General features: G+C 35.2%; 1 protein-coding gene across 4 annotated transcripts; it reads right to left on the reverse strand.

The window, feature by feature from the left end:
- Positions 1 to 242: 242 nt before the first annotated feature.
- znf384b (zinc finger protein 384 b) lies at positions 243 to 17,077 on the reverse strand. Of its 4 annotated transcripts, XM_044116826.1 has the most exons (11): positions 14,994 to 15,191; positions 11,653 to 11,720; positions 10,823 to 11,051; positions 10,331 to 10,444; positions 8,975 to 9,132; positions 8,800 to 8,891; positions 7,972 to 8,196; positions 2,937 to 3,104; positions 2,763 to 2,841; positions 1,631 to 1,789; positions 243 to 1,486 (listed from the first exon to the last, which is right to left on the reverse strand). In XM_044116826.1, the coding sequence occupies exons 2-11, from the start codon at positions 11,716 to 11,718 to the stop codon at positions 1,103 to 1,105; spliced, it is 1,674 nt and encodes a 557-aa protein (XP_043972761.1). In that variant the 5' UTR covers positions 11,719 to 11,720; positions 14,994 to 15,191; the 3' UTR covers positions 243 to 1,102. The 4 variants fall into 4 exon arrangements, with proteins under 4 accessions (XP_043972761.1, XP_043972759.1, XP_043972762.1 ...); XM_044116824.1 differs by lacking the exon at positions 14,994 to 15,191 and adding an exon at positions 16,988 to 17,077 and having other exon boundaries at positions 243 to 1,789; XM_044116827.1 differs by lacking the exon at positions 7,972 to 8,196 and having other exon boundaries at positions 14,994 to 15,202.
- Between the last annotated feature and the right edge of the window lie 68 nt (positions 17,078 to 17,145).

Here is a 17,145-nt window from a genome sequence, read left to right on the forward strand (position 1 = left end):
ATGTGGATTGTTCTTTACAAGATGGAGGTCAGTCAACGAACCAATCACAGGAGATCAAGTATCTAAAAGTGTCTTTAAAATAGATGGATTTCCAACTATATAATTCTGTAACTTGATGGAAGTTATAATAAATAGATTAAAGAAATAATGGTCACAAAAACAGAATAATTAACCAGAACATTAGATATTCAGTCCTGTAAACCTTTGACACCCGAGCAAATAACTCCACAACTCAAATAAAATAGAGGGGAAAAAAATCAAACATTTTATAATCTTTATTGTATTTTAAGCATTAAGAAGAGCTGCACAAACTTTAAGTGAGTTAATGTTTCTTTAAAGAAGTATTATAAACATTGTTATGGTGGAAGTATTATAGCAAGAGGACATTTGTATAACATTACCTTATGGACAAACACACAAAGTACTACACTTGATCACATGACAGCTGAAGTATATTATTTCTTCAAAGGTCATGTGAAACTGCAAATAAATTCATCTTTTAATTCCTTAGATATTCAATCATACTTAATAAAGTGGTAGTATATAATTTTATATACTTGATTGCTTTTTATTTTTCCTGGACAGGAAATAACCTTTAAGATCCCTTTTAAGGTTTAAAAGATCAAAAGCATGTATGCTACACAAACAGCAGAGGCAATAACACTGATCTAAAGACTGAAAGTCTGTATGAAAGTATAAAAATTTACCTTCACTGTTAAACTGCCTGCTCCATCATTGCTATGGTCAAATCTGCATTTGCTTGGAAGATCATTTGGTGGCAACAATAAGAAGAAACGAGTTCAGATCCCATCATAAAGCCATCACTGTGATGGATTGAAACATACTTAGTCTTTACATGCAGTTTCCACTCTGACAGAACAACTAAGCAGAAAGAGAGAGGAAGAAAAAAATGGCAAAATGCAAAAAAATTTTAAAAAAGAAAGGTCTTCAGTATAACATGTCAGCGTATGCTTTGTCTTGTCTGCCTCAAATCATCGATCAGGCACGGTCACTTGTTCCAGAGTTTCTATTTTATCCTAGTATTGCTTTAATCCAGTTAGTCTCCATCTCCTGTTTGCCTCGGTTTAATCTCCCTTCGCCTCTAGGAGTTGAGGTGCTCCACTTGGATGGTGGACGCCGACACAGTGAGACAGAGGTCTTTGTGGGAAGTGATGTCAGACACGCTGACTGGTTTGTACTGGATGTCGCTAGCAGATACCGTCTTGTACTGATGCAGGTCAAACGGACAAGGCATGGTTTCTGACTGGGGGTAGCTGTTCTGGCTTTGCTGGCTGCCGCCCGCCGCTCCGCCGCCCGCGCCTCCGGGTCGGCGCGAACCTCCGTCCGTGCTCTCCACCCGACCCTGAGCTCCAGCCTGGCCCTGGGCCTGGCTTTGGCTCTGCTGCGCCGCCTGCGCTGCAGAGACTACAGAAGCAGTCAACTGGTCTGGGTTGTGTTTCTCCATGTGTTTCACCAGATACGTCTCCTGAGATGAAGGGAGGATAGGCAAAGGGGAAACAGTGGACACATGACTACACGGTGTAAAGTAGCTGCCAGGCGTCTGATGCCAGTGCGGCGTTTCATAGTGTTTCATGTAGAAATGCTCTTCAGAAATGGACATTTGTCTTACTGAGGTATAAGAGCGGTTGCAGAGACCACACGAGTAGATCTTGGCGTGTTTGACAGTGTGTGTGGACATGTGCACCTCCAGGCTGGCTGCATCTATGTATCCTTTATTACAGTTGGGGCACTTGTAGGGCTTGTCTTTGTTGTGCTGGCGGCGGTGGGACTGGGAGGAAATCATTGTTAGAAGAAAAACAGCTTGAAAATGTCAGTAAACTTATTCAAATTCAAAGCAAACACACTTTCTTGATCTCAAAGGGAAAATAAATACTGTTGTAACTCATATTAACTCCAATTACTCAGAGAGTTTTTATCTTTAAGACAGTGGTGTCCAAACGTTTAGGTATGGGGGCTAAAAATGCCAAGTTAAAAAGATGACTGGATGACTAAATAAGACTTCTAACAGTTTTTGGTAGAAAGAGAGAAAAAAAAGAGAAAAACGATAAATCACAAAACTGGACATTATTGAGCTCTTTTTAATTTATCATGAGATTAATTGAGTCATTGCTTATTGTGACAGGCCTAATTTTCTCTTCTAATTATAAATGCAAAAACCATTCCATTTTTAAATTTTAATGGCTAAATATACAAACTAAATTACAATGTTTTAATGAAATAAGTAAGGCAGTCAAATTTCTGTAGACAAGCAATTAAAACATCACTGTAGATTTAAAATTAAAAAAGGCTCTTGCAGTTTTGTCATATAAAAAAAAAAACAAAAAAAAAACATTTTAGCATCAAGAACAAGATGTGTTTCACTCTTGTTTTATTTAGCAGATTTCATTAAATGGTCGTGCACAAGGCTGCATTTTAGAAAAAGCCACCAGATGTTTTTAGTTGATCCCTATTAGTAATCAACTAAAAGCCTAAATGGATGAATACTTTGTGTTGCACCTTACATTTTATGTTTTAATATTTTAATCATCTGTCTCTGTTTTTAACAGCCTGGCCATCAGTGAAAATTTCACCCCAACATTGTTTTTAAATGTGGATCTGCATCAACTGCCTGATCTGGCAAACAAAACGTCAGCTATTTTAGAACTGTGATCATTGGCCGCCCAAAATTACTCTGAGGACTGCAAATGGCCCCCCGAGTCGCACTTTGGACACCCCTGGTTTAAGAAGAAATTATTTCACACCTGTAAATTTGAGAGTTGAGTGAAGGACTTCTCACAGCCTGGATGGGTGCACTTGTACGGCCGATCGCCGGTGTGGATTCTGAAAATAAAATAAAAACACAAACACACACACATGTACACAGACTCCTGCAACACACAGGTAGGTGAGAAACCCAAGAAGAGAGCTGGACTTACCTGCTGTGCTGCTGGAGGTGACTGAGCTGTCTGAAGCACTTGTCGCAGTATGAGCAGGAGTAAGGTTTCACTCCGGTGTGGATGCGGACATGCTGAGCCAGGTAGCTGGAGTTGGCGAAGGATTTGGTGCAGTGGAGACACTTGTGGGGTTTTGACTCCGTGTGGTTCCTGATGAGGACAGACAGGAAGGAGAAACACAAACAATTTACAAAGAAATACAACTTTACTGTCTGATATCATTTTTAGTAGTATATCAGAAATTTAATGAAGATTCTCTTATCATCTGCAAGACAATTTGAGAATCAAATAGTAAAAAAAAAAAAAAAAAATTCTGAAAAATGTATTATTTATTTATTTATTTAATATTTGCCAGTAAATATTAAAGTCTTTAAAATAATAAGAACATAAACAATTACTTAATGTAAAACGTAAATAAAAGGGACGGTTTGATGGATGGTTTGTTTGATGGATGGATGGATGGATGGATGGATGGATGGATGGATGGATGGATGGATGGATGGTTAGATATCTTCTGAATTTTATGTTAACCAGCAGTAAACATTAATGTTTACAATCGAGCACCTGATGCAGTAACTAATGTTTTCAGAATAAATTATTTAAACAAATCAATGGTAAAACACATACTGACATTTTCTAGCAGTAAATAAAAGCAAAAGGTTTTCAGTGTTAAATGATTCTGCCTTCATTCCAGACCTGTCACAGATTCTAGTGTTATGTTATGAGAAACTTGACAAAAGAGGTTCCAAAACCCTGGAGCAGCTGAGAAGATGGATTCTAGCAATAACATTTCTCAACTATTTCTGCTTAAATGCAGATGATGCAACAGAGTGGCAAACATGACTCAAAACTGTATCTACACTGGTAATGATATTTTTTTGATTATGTTAGGTAAAATAAAGTTTTTCTTAATCTGAAATCATTGTATTCTTGTTCTGCCTTTTGCAGGGTCATACTTTTTTGTTGGGGTGCACCAACGTTTTTTGCAGATCATTATTTTTAGAAATGATTAAAATTTTTGTCTATACGCATTTTTATATATATATATAATTGACACTGTCATATGTTATGAGGTCACAATAAACCTTCAACGTTCCAATCTTATTTTACTGCTAAACATTTAACAATTCCTGTGAAACAGTAAAACTTGTTTTAACTGTATGTGTGCTCGCAAATATAAATTAAGTCGCCACTTCTAAACTAAACTAAAAAATCAGATCCTCTAGTCTTTTCTCACATTTAATTTTAAAAACAAACAAAACTTGCACAACAGATTGGACTGCATATTTATGTTTGAGCTTCTCACCAACAATTAAAGTGAACGACAACGTTTTGCTGATACAAAAATCACAAAGTTTGAGGTCAGTTAAGGACAAACTAACAAAACAACGTAAACCACCAACACATAGTTCTCATGTGAAGTCACACTTCCATAAACTTTGTAACTGACAGCCCTCTTGGCAGGCCGTTGCTATGGAGTTGCTATGACAACAGCTAAGAACTTGCTCTCTCCTTGTTCTATCTAACTTATAAGCAGTTAGATGGCTGTAATGTATAAGTACATTACAGCTATTACTCGATTACAATTTGTGATTATTCTACCCACTTCTATGTAATACTTATATAAATATCAGTGATATTTACTGTGGTACTTATTGTCAAATTATCAAATTTAGCTTAGCTAATGTAGCTTTTATTTGCAAGCTAATACAGACATTTAGCCTGCGTGTATCTGTCAGTCACCAAAACAGTTTTATTATTCACACATGAATAATAAAACTGTTTAAACACTGATTGTATACGGTTATAGATTTTAGGTCACAAAGCTCCTACATCTGGGTGTCCAAACTTTTTGTCACATGGGCCAAAACCATAGAGTCAAAAGAACCAGAGGGTCAATAAATGTTTTTACCTACTCAACAATACACTAAACATGCAATACCTAAACTATATAAGTCAGATTTGTTGCTCGAAAATGATGAGTAAATTATTCTATATCCAAAACTTAAAAAGGCTTCTGGAGGTTTGCCTTATTGAAAATAATTTAGCTAATTTTCTAGGTATCAATTGGAAAACAAACACAACAAAACTAACTTTTTGAGAAGGTTTTACAAACAGATCAGCTCAGATCGACAAGCATTCACAGATGACTTGACAAAGAGACTTGAAGTTGGCCAAAATACAGAGAATGAAGCAAAGCTTTACAGCAAAACAATTTGGAAGCACTTATCTAATTTAACAAGAACAGAATGAAAATAAACAAAACATAAAACAGAGCGTAAGATAGACGGCTGAGAAAACTAATGAGTGAGTCGGTCAGTGATGCTGTTTCACATGCATTTGTGAATGTGTGCGTCTATGAATATAGCAGAGGAACTGACAGAACATGCAGAGAAACAAACAAAACACACTAAACAAAGACGCAGGGAAGCAAAAAGTGTTTGCAAACACAAAGAAAGGAAGGAAAGAAAACAAGAAGGAAAATATTACAAGTGATTTAATACAACACAACCCCGTACATTTGGACCGTCCTTTCTGATTACAGTATGAATTATGTAAAATCTTATTAGAGGAAGAAAGGTCTAATCTGAAATCTGATTTTCTGAAAAGGTCACTGGAAGAATGTAATATGAATCTGAACTTCATCGTCTTGTCGTCCCTCTGAGGAAGAGGAGGACAGCAGCCTGGGCTGCAGGACGAACGCTGCATGACAGGTTAACAGGACAGGGACAGAGACGAGGACAAACTTGTTGGTACCCTTCATTTCAACGCTTCATTTCCCTGAAGAAATTATTTAAATAAAAATACTTCTCTATTATATATCTGAATGGCTTAATATGGGGTAAAACAACCATGAAAAAATGAGAGGGAGTTTTAAGTCACTCCTTAAAAAAAGAATTATTTATTACGTAATTTTATTGTTGCCAGTAAGGGTCACACACAATTCCAATGTTTTATTTCTGAGACTAAAAACTGAAACCAAAATTCAGTTTGACCCCCACCGGTAACAATAAAATAATGTAATAAATTTTACACTTTAAAGCAGATTTTATTGTCAAGCAGTGACAATATCACAATAGCATGGACAAATGTGTTGGTACTTGCTATTAATCCTTACATTTTAGTCATTAATGGTTTAATTTAATAGGAAGCTTATTTAAAGCAACAAACATACCAAAGAGTAGTTTGGTCTGGATGATGAAGCAAAGACAAGGAGCTCAGATTAAGATTACACAGGCATGTTGATTAAATTAAAATGTCATCAGGAAGCTAATTTATTGCAGTAATTTAATTCAAAATGTGATCAGTATGCACACATGTTGATATATTTCAAGCATTTATTCTTATTTATTTTGATGATTTTGGCAGCTTCCAGCTAATGGAAATCCAAACCTCAGTTTCAAGAAAATCTGAAGACTGAGAAATCTGATAAATATTATTAACAACGAGACGTTTTGTTCGATATTAAGAAATAATAACGAACACAACGTTATTAACAATTATGGTCATGACTGCTGACCTGACAGTCACCATTTCACACCTTTCACACCTTTCCACAGGTCAGAGTGATGTCAGCACCACGCTCATGGCAGCCATCTTGTTTGACAAATGAATAAAAGTTTTATAGCTTTTATTTATTTGGATATTTTATGAAAACGCTATGGAAAATAATCAATTTAAATGAGGAATGTTAAGTGTCTTCTGATATACTTTTGAACCGGTTTTACAAAGAAGGAAACCACATTACATCAGATTTTAGTAACTCTATAAAAGCCTTCTTTCTCATTAAAAATAGTTTTTCTCTTAATTTTAAGACATACTCATTGTAAAATTGAGTCATTGTTCTCCTAATACTGTGGATATTCTCATATAATTAAACCAAACTTATTGTAGCCTCACCCTAGAACAAATCACAGAAGGAATTATTGGAATAAAAGCCACTTTTTCAAAAACATTTCTCTTTATCTTATAAAATGTAGCAAGAAAAAAATTCATTAAAATTGGAAATGGGATCAGATATGAGAAAGAAAAAAAAAGATTTTATTTGTAAGCAATATCACTCAGAACTAATCTTAGGTTCTGTTTTTTGTTTTTTTGAGTAGCTTAATTAAATTTGTTATTAGATATTAGCCATAATCATCAAAATAAACACAAAATAACCTCAGTGAATGTTACTGTCTAAATACAGATAACAGACAGGTTTCACCTTTTGAAGTGAATTAATGAAATGAATTTACTTTAATTTAATTAAAGAACAAAAAATAAATAAATAAAACACTTCAGTATTCTTAAAACCTCAATGAGCCCAGATATATTTCCTACTGACTTTTAGGGCTGGGCATTAATCAAATCGTTAAATGGGCATTTATTGTGAACTGTATAAAATTATTGTCACAATGAGAATTATGATTTATTGTTTTCACAATAAATTTCAGATAATGTTATAAAAGGTTCTCCACTATTATTTTCCATGAGAGAATTAAAAATCTGAATAAATTAAGCTTAGTGATATAAATCACACTTCTTTAAGAAAGAAAATAAGAATGATTTTCAACACTACAATTTGTGTTTTTGGCGCCATGCAGTCACAGCCATACAGTTACCTAAAAAAGAGTATTTAGCTAGTTTTTAATCATAATTTTTTTATAGTTATTGCAATACTGCAAAATACTGTGATAAAATATTTATCACCCCTACTGAATATCTACTGTAAGATCTGAAAACTACAGGGTGGACAGTTTGCTCAAGAGGAAAAGGCAAAACTACCTATTTGCAAATGCAGTGATCTCTTATTGGTGTGTTCGATTTGGGCTACCATCTTTTTTGTCCATGCAATTTAGATTTTTTTCAATACAATACAGAGTTGTATTGAATAAATAGTACATTTAGAGTAAAAAAAAAAAAGGTTTTAAATTTCTTCAGGTGGTTTTTAGGGTTGCAAAGGAAGGGAAGCAACAAATGTTTCTCCGTCTGAGGTGCAGGGGAGATAACGGAGGGAAGGTGGGGTCTGCAGTACCGTGTGTGCTGCTGTAAGTGACTGAGCTGCCTGAAAGATTTCTGGCAGTAGGAGCAGGTGTAAGGCTTGGCCCCGCTGTGGATGCGGATGTGCTGGGCCAGGTAGCTTGAGTTGGCGAACGACTTGGCGCAGTGAGGACACTTGTGAGGTTTGGCCTCTGTGTGCGACTTGGAGTGGATCTGCATGTCAGACTTACTGAAGAAGGTCGCCGCACACATCCGGCACCTACAGGCGGAGAGACACAGAAATGGGAGGCCGGGATGGAGAAAGGAGAACCAGAAGGAGGGAAACAAAACCAGAGGAGGAGGAAATTTCACAAAAATGGGATGAGGGAGAGGTGGGGTGATCAGGACAGGAGGAGGAAAATGGAGCAATGAGTCAGATAATTAAGTTATGGGAGAAAATAAATTATTAAAAGAAAACTCAATCAGGAGCGAAGTGGGTTAACAAATGTTACACACACCCAGACAACACAGAAAGACATTAAAAGGGGAAATTTAGTAAAAACAGAAAAAGAAAGGTGTAAAGATATAAAACAAAGGAATAGAGTGCTATATCCAAACAAACAGAAGAAGCAAGGCTAATGTGCAGCATGTGGAGAAGCAGAGAGGAGCTGTAGAGCAGTGATGTGTTTGTCTTTTCAAATGCATCATCAAGCATCTGCTACAAAGACTCACTTCCTGCCAAAACATGCAGAAAAGAATGTTTAGAAGAGCTACTATGCGTGTTTGTGTCTGTGTCAGCAGCACCTAGTTTGTCTATAAGAGCTGAACATCTATGCAGCCAGAGCGAGGACGCACAGCAGACGCTTTTAAATTAAAACCGTACCTGTATGTCTTTGTGGAGTCTTTATGTCCATGTTCTTCGTCCTCATTGGACATCTCATATGGATCTCTGTGATGATGCTGCAAAGATGACACCTTTCCAAAACAACAACAACAAAGAATTTGAACAGGTCTCTTTAGCTAAAAATTTAAATTTTCCTCTCTAGTTATTGTCTTACTTGTCCACCAGGTGTCAAGTGTGTCAGTATTAGCGTGTCATTTCCTGGTCCACCCAGAGTGGTAACTCTGGACAGAGTAGTCGCCTTCTTCTTTCTCCCTCGTTTGGAGGGTGGCGGCATCACCACCACGTGGGACGTCCCATCTCCTTCTTTCTTGTCTACAACAGAAAAGAAGAACAGTCTTAAAAAAGAACAGCATCTTTTTAAACTCAAACCTGCTGGTCCATGTTCTACTATTGTGCAGTTTTGGAAATATGTGCACAAAACAGTGAAGAAGATTCTAGGATGTAATATCCCTATGAGTAGCATGGTAGTGTGTCCTTGTAATTTTAACAATATCAAAGTAAGAGTAAAGGACATAACGTTAATAGCTAGTAAGAAACCTATTACGAAGAAATGGGGAAAGGCCACAGCAAACACAAACGGAAGAAAAGTGGACGAAATGGACAATATTCAAGACAAAAGACAGCAACAAAAAATAGAGACAGAACTGGACGAATTACATGGGCCAAAGGTCTAATAGAGAAATAGCTGCCAAGCAGAAATTTTATGTTATATAATGTTTAATATGAATTTTTCATGTATGTTTCATATGTAAAAAAAAAAAAGTGGAAAATGCTAAATGATTTTAAAAAAACCTGGTGCTTCAGTTTACTGTCACCCACTTTCAAAAAGTTCATGTTTTTCTTTCTGAAGGTAACTAGACATAAAATAAACTTTATATCTTTATACAACAGTCACACTATCAAGAATTTCCCTTTGGAGTAAGTGGCTTCAAGTAAATATTTCTTATAATAATATCTCAAGCTGATTTTTAGGTTTTGTCAACTCACAGGCTCAATTTATACAACAAAAGTGCATCACTGTTACAGAATTTACATAAACACAACTCTAATGTTGCAGTACTGACCCGACAACACCGCTGCTAAATTTCATGCTATGCAATGCAGACTCTCTGTCTTCACTGAGGAAGACTCCAAATTCTTGAAATAGCTATGAATTAAGTAAAACCTATTTGATTTATTTGGTTATCATCACATATGACTAAAAAACAAACTGAAAAGTGCAGGTGGCAACGTAAATATGCATGGTAAAAGAATTTCACAAACAATTTCTACAAAGTTTGCATTTAAATTTAATAAATGTAATTTAGTAGGAGGGAAAATAATGTTGTGTTGTGCAAATTATTTCTGATGCCTTTGTAAGTTTTATTAGCAAATATAGCCAGAAAATAAAATCGGAAATTGTATCTGGTGTGAAAAAATCTGAGATTTAATTTTTGTGCCATATCTCCCAGTCGTGGACTGAGTGAACAGTCCATCAGATTTTCATCCTAGATGTATTTGTATGTTTCACCTGAAGAAGGAAGAGCTGAAACTATCATGGTGGTCGAAGGATGACCGGAGACAAATGACTGAGAGGATGTGGGAGAGACCAGCGTTCCCTGAGGCGTTGTGATTACCAGACCGGCTGCACGCAGAAAAACAAGGGCAGAAAGTATTAAAGATTAATATAAACGTATCATCAAATACATATTTAATATCTTCTGCTGAGCCTTGAACTGCTAAAACGGCATTATACCAAAAAAAAGCTAGAGAGCTGCTGAATCATTTCTGAGAAGTGCCCCGTGGCTGTGGAATAAAGAGACACACAGATGTTCATTTTACCCTCAAGCTGACCTGTCGGCAACATTTGTTCTCATCAAACTAAATCATTTAATGCTCTGCTGCTATGAGTCGCTACATTCAGAAACCATCTTCTGCATCGTCAGATATTACGGCCACGGCTCCAGCTGTTAAAACAGAAAGAGTCGGCCCTGAAGGCTGCTCTGGGCAGAAACAGGCGTACCTGCTGTCATGATGCCTGTCGAGGGGACGGGCAGCACTGTGATGTTCTGGGTGCTGTGAGGCGGGTGGAGGTGCGCCGCACCGCCAGCCTGCCCGCCGCCATCTGTCTTGGCTCCAGGAGTCGGGATGGTAAGAAGAGTGGTCTGGTAGTGCGAGGCTGACGAAGGAGAGAAGGAGGCGCTCTTCTCCTGATGCTCCTTCACCTTGTTCAGAAACATGCTATTCTCAAGCTGGCAGAGGTCAGGAGAGGAGAGTGATGTCATCAGGCAAAGCTGAAGTATGTAACTTTATAGAAATAGTTTCTTAAAACTGTTACCATGTCATGACAGGATGTAATGAGACAGATAATCTGTAGAAAGATCAGTCTTCTTCACCTACTTCATTAACTACCACAAAGAAATACACCTCTCCCAGCCAAATACAACCAATCAGAACCAGGAGGTGGGTCTTAGCGCTGTCAGTCAACCTTGTGTATATGCTGCTAAATGTGCTGATGGTGGAGAAACAACTTAGCAATAACCTTAGCATAGTTCTCTGCTAGCTGCACTGTAGCAGTGAACAAGATGGGGAGCAAAGAGAAGGATGAGCAGCGTCACATGGAGGGTAATTGACAGCGCTAAGACCCTCCTTCCGGCTCTAATTGGTTGATTCTAGATAGCACTAGGAGAAGGGGGAAGAGCTAATTTTTTTCACAGATTATTTGTCTCATAACATTCTATCACAACATGGTGACAGTTTCAACAAATATGTAAAAAAAATATATATATTTCTTATTAAAGCTGCATACAGCAGCTTTTAATATTTTATTTTATGCCAATCCTAAATGAATACCTGCGTGGGCACAGCGGGGAGGTGGGACCAGAAATATGAGGAATTAAAATGAGAGTCTTCCATCATCTCTGTGGGGAAAAAAAAAACACAAGAAGAAGAAGTATAAGGTTCATAGATCTGCCAAATAAGATAAAGAAACAAAGAAACTCAGCTTGAAATAATCTAAATGTTCCCCTTCTGTCCACATTAAGCAGGCTTATACTGGAGGAAGAGCTGCTGCTGATGATTAAGATATGCTATGAATGAATGAAAGGATTAAAAGGGATTCAATCAGTTATTTCAGCACCAAGAAATACATTCAGTTCCTGTCACTCATTTTTACAGTCATATTCAGTCTTTCCTGCTGGCTGTGAAAAGTGTGACCCAATAGGATGAATTTATTATTTGCACAGCAGCATAAATAGAAGCTTTTGTGCAATTTGGTTGCTGGTAATAATGCACACAGTCATAAAAAGGGAAGTAGTCCCTTGCACTTCCTTGTCTTGCTTGAATTTGAAACGGTTAGTGGCAAATTTTCAAAGATGTAGAATTCTCCATCTTTCTAAATTTCACCTTCACTTTGTTTTAACTGTTTCAATTTCTTATCATTGTAAGAATTTAGCAAGGATAAAGATGTTTTTATAATAATGATGTTTTTAAACCCCCAATTTATTTTTACTATTCTCTTCATTGTTCGTTCTCTGAAATAAATGTCAATACATTTGAAAATGTGATTAAATGTAGTTATTGTGTTAAGATTAGTAATAAATAGAATAAAAATAACCTCAATGGGGAAATTCAGATGTACCAGCAGTAATGTCACAGGCAAGTCAGAACATGTAGCTTTACACAAAAGTAAAAATAAAACAAAGTAAGAATAACAAAGAAGGGCAAACTTACAGCATAAGAAAACATTATACAGTTATTAAAAATACTCCAACTGAAAGATAAGTGCAATTGAGTATGATCTTTTTTTTTTAATGTTAAAAAAAAAACTAAATTTTTTTTTAAAAGTGCATGTATATTTTTGCATAAAAACAATCAGACATATTGGAAAAACTTTTCAGAAATGGACCTCTGTGTCATGTCATATTTATATTACAGGGCAACAAAAATGAGCAATTATAAAGCTCTAGAAATTTAGATGAACATAAAGAACCTAAACTTAAAAGTAATGGTTTAATTTCATTTAAATTAGTACTTTTATAATATATGATTTGTTATAAAACAGCTGTTTATTAAGGTGGGATTTTTTTCTAATTTAACTTTGTAATTAAAGTTTTTTATGCACTGTGATGTTATACAATTTTATTTGTGCTGTAATTTTTCTCTTTATAAATGAAAATCTCATCTGAAATCTGCTTTTTGTGTTTACTCTGCTTGTTTTTGACTTATATTAAAATTAACTTCAAGATCTGAAACATTTGAGTGTGACAAGAAAGCAAATACAGGAAAAATATCTTTAAGGGTTCAAATAGTTTCTTAAATAAATGTACATAATTATTTTTGATGGAATATGTGTAGGTGGCCAACATAATTATAATTATGACATTATGAAAGCAACAACTTGAGGTAATTCAAAATTTTTAAGTTGCCAGTAATTTTTTTGCAAAATAATTCAGAATATTTTCAGAAAGAAAATCCGGCCAATCGAGTTAATAGAAAAGTACAAAAATTGGGATTTTGGGGTCCCAGAGAGCTTGGGGTCATTGTTTACTTTGTGGAGTCTAAGCCCCATCTACAATGGCTCTCAAAAACTAAAATTATATTTAAAAAAAACTAACTAATCTTTTCAAAACGAGATATAAGGTGTACAATGATTTTTTTCATGGAATAAACACAAAAAGACACTGAAAGTTATGACGGAGTATTAATGCCAAGCTAAGGTAATTATCTTTTTTCAATTAAGAGAATAAAGACAAAATATTATGAGAATATAGTAAAATTTTAGAGAAAAGGTGCAAAATTACCAGGAAGTTGTTTCTGTTCCTGGTCATTTGAACTTCCCCAGTTTGGGAAGATCATGTGGTTATTTCTTCAAAACAGATGCAGTCGTTTCCACAATCGCTTCAAATTCCTGCTACTGATAATAGTAATTTGATGTTAAAGGTGATAACAGATTAAAAGTTTCCTTATTTGTAAAACCAATAGAAAAGAATACCTTTACAAGATGCTAAATATTCCTCATATTCAACACAGTGGTAACACTGCTTTTTCATTTACGAGTTCTCATAAAATATTTATTTCATTCTCTTATTATTGAAACTTTATTCATATATTCAGACAATATTATGACTTTATTCTAATTATTAAATTATTGTTACAACTTTGTTCTTGTATTATTTCAACCTTATATTTGTAGTATTAAATCTATTCTTTTAGAATAACGACTATATATATATTTTTTTAAATAATATTCTTAAACTGGCCCTAACATTCAGTCAAAAAGTATCAATAATATTTTTACGTCTATTTACGTTTTGTTTTTTACATAATTTTCCATAAATATCAACATCCTCTAGGGGGAAAAAATGCATCCATCCTTTTATTAAAACTCAAAATAGAAATAAAACTGTGGTTCTTTAAAAATAACACATTTCTCATAATAAATATTTAGTAAACATTACCAGTTGTCTTTTTTTGCAAAATGTTTGGGAACATTTGTATATCTAAAGTGGATATTTGCGTTGTTAGGGTAAAGAAATATCTTAGTGGAAAAATAATGACAAAGAAAAAAGTAAAAAAATTAATTATTAAAGTTACACAGTGACCAGACTAAATTAATGTAACCTGAAACAAACCACTTCTTGGTAGTCTCACTCTCTGATATTAGACACAGGTATGTTGTGACATACCTGTGCTTTTATCAATTGCTAAATCGCCATTACATTAGTCTTTTGTAGTTTTGAAATAAACGGCTCTAAATGAAATGCCAAATTTTATTTAGCATAAATAAAATGTATGTAGTAATGATGCTTTAATACCAGTAATAGACAGTTAGCTCTAAGCTAGAAGTGTATGAAGTGAGCTACTAACACTAGCTTGTATAAAGTGCTACATATCGGGTCTAAATGGTGCTGAAGCTCGGAAGCTTGACTCCATTCGGGCCCAGTAGGTGTTGTGGTTACTCCGGCCCACCGCGCTGATTAACTGCAGCTAGCATACAATGTGTCTGTGTTGCCCTCCTGCCTGATAGAAAAAAAAAAAATAACAAGCAGGGAAAAAAAAAAAAAAAACCTAAAGGGTAAAAAAAGCGAAAAAAAAACTCGGCCATCCTCACAGACTTCCGGCTGTGGCGGAGAGGCGGCAGCACACATTCAGGGAAAATTACTAACGACGGCAGAGAGAACAGCGACGTTTACCGGTTCAGACGACTCCGACCTCCTTTCCGAAACTCAAAGCAACCCGAACAATCTGGTCCCGAGGTCCAACTTTGTCAAAATTCCTGTAAATCAGTGAAGTTTCCTCCCCCTCCCTGTCTTACTATTTTTTTCTCTTTTTTTCTCCGCTTAGCTAGCTGCTTCGTCTGAGCTTCACTTCCTCTCGAAAAGGTCGTCAGACAAAAGGAGTGTGTCTGTGTTGATGTCATGTCCGGTATCTGATGGATACTTGATTTAAAAATGCAACATGTTCTTCTTCAGTCGTCTCAACGGGAGTTTTAGGGCCATATTGGTCCGTTTTGAATCAAATCAGCTCTTGGTTACTTTTATTTTGTTGCATTCATAGATCAGAATTTGATCTGAAGTGAGCGTGATGCCTTCACGTTACCTTGGCCGAATCAGAGGTCACTAAAATCGATCAATCCTCCCGACTGTTTTTATTTGGATGAAGTGATTATACTACAGACAGAGCAGTGATCAAAAAGGTAGTTATAGGAGGTTACATTGTATTAGGATAAATTCAATAAATGTCTTTTTAAAATAAATTAAAAGGATTAATGCTATGGAATTACTGCCATGAGAGGGTACACTCTGATTTCTGAACTGCATACAAGACATTACAGCAGCGTATTAGGGCCATTTCAAATAGAAAAAAACGAGTAAATTTCCAACAAAACTCAGATATTTTCTAGAAAAAACAAGAAAATGTCTTGGTTTGAAAATGTGCTACAAAAAAATCACAAATTTTGAGATTAATCTTATAAATTCATAGAAAAAAAATCTGAGTTTCACAAGTCAGAAATTTTCAACTTTTCAAACTTAAAAATGTTCAAGTTTTTTTCTAGAAATTTCAATTTTAAAATTCTTGAGTTTTTTTCTCATAAATGTTTGAGGAGCTCATAAATGCCATTGTGCTTTTGTCTAGAATATTTCTGAAAATAATCTGAGCATTTCTGAGTCTTCCTGGCAGATTTTCAACATTCCGAACTCAGAAATTTCTGAGTTTTTTCTAAAAAATTCTTGAGATCAATCTAAAGATTCCCGAGTTTTTTTGGCAGAAATGTATTCCTTTTTTTTCTATTTACAGTTGTCCTAATATACCACTGCAAGATATAATTATATTTAACAATAAAATTCAAATTTTTACTTTTACTTTAATAAAAAGTTGAAGTAGTGCTATGTTACCTGAGTACATTTTTAGGTACTCTGCCCACCTCATCTCAAGTGTATCTAAGTGACAAGTGTCCACATAATCCTTAACAAGGAATAAATTAAGAAGATTAGATCTAAATATTTATTGCTTCCAACCCCCAAAATAAAAGAAATGCAATTTAAAATCACAAACAAATTTTATCCAAGTCTTTCTGAGGTACAGGTTCAAATGGATGTGGTTAACTGTGCATTCTGTGAAGAAGTAATAGGATTTTGTTGATCTGTTTTTTACGTGTGACATTATACAATACTTTTTGAAGAATCCTTACAAGTTTATCTGGGTTCATGGGGCACATAACAAATATGAACATCAAAGAGGTTACATTTGGGGGTTTTTAACTAATGACCATAGAAGTGATCACAGTAAAAATGATATTCTCTTATTGGCCAAATTGTATACAAATATTGCTTCTTTAAAGCAGTGGAAGAATTTGTTAAATTAGTGAAGTCAAAAATGCTTTTAAGTTCAGCTACATTTATTTATAGCACAATGCAGTTCAAAATGCTTTACAACATAAAAAAAAACATAAATTTTGATTATCTTCAAAAAAGTTTACCTTTTTTTGTAAAAAAGAAAAAAAATGTACGATAAATCTTGCTACGTTTTAGATTATTTCGTTTGTATTTTGTGTGTTTGTTTATTCTTTGTAACTTTGTAAGTATGTAGTGTAAACACATAATGTATATTTTGAGGTACCTTTTTGATGCTGATGGTAATACGTTTATATTAATAAATAAATAATTTCGTTGGAGTTTACTCTTACCTCTGCTGGCCACTGGGTGTCGCTGCAGGGACAGTTATATGTTTTTCAGTGGATCGTCAACATCCGGCGACACGTCTCCCGAACAGAACAGAGCGGTAATCCTGCAGGCTCATCCAGACTGGCTTTATGCATTGTTTTCTGTTCAAATATCCTCCATG

Source organism: Gambusia affinis, linkage group LG05 (assembly GCF_019740435.1).
Source record: "Gambusia affinis linkage group LG05, SWU_Gaff_1.0, whole genome shotgun sequence".
NCBI classification, from domain to species: Eukaryota; Metazoa; Chordata; class Actinopteri; order Cyprinodontiformes; family Poeciliidae; genus Gambusia; species Gambusia affinis.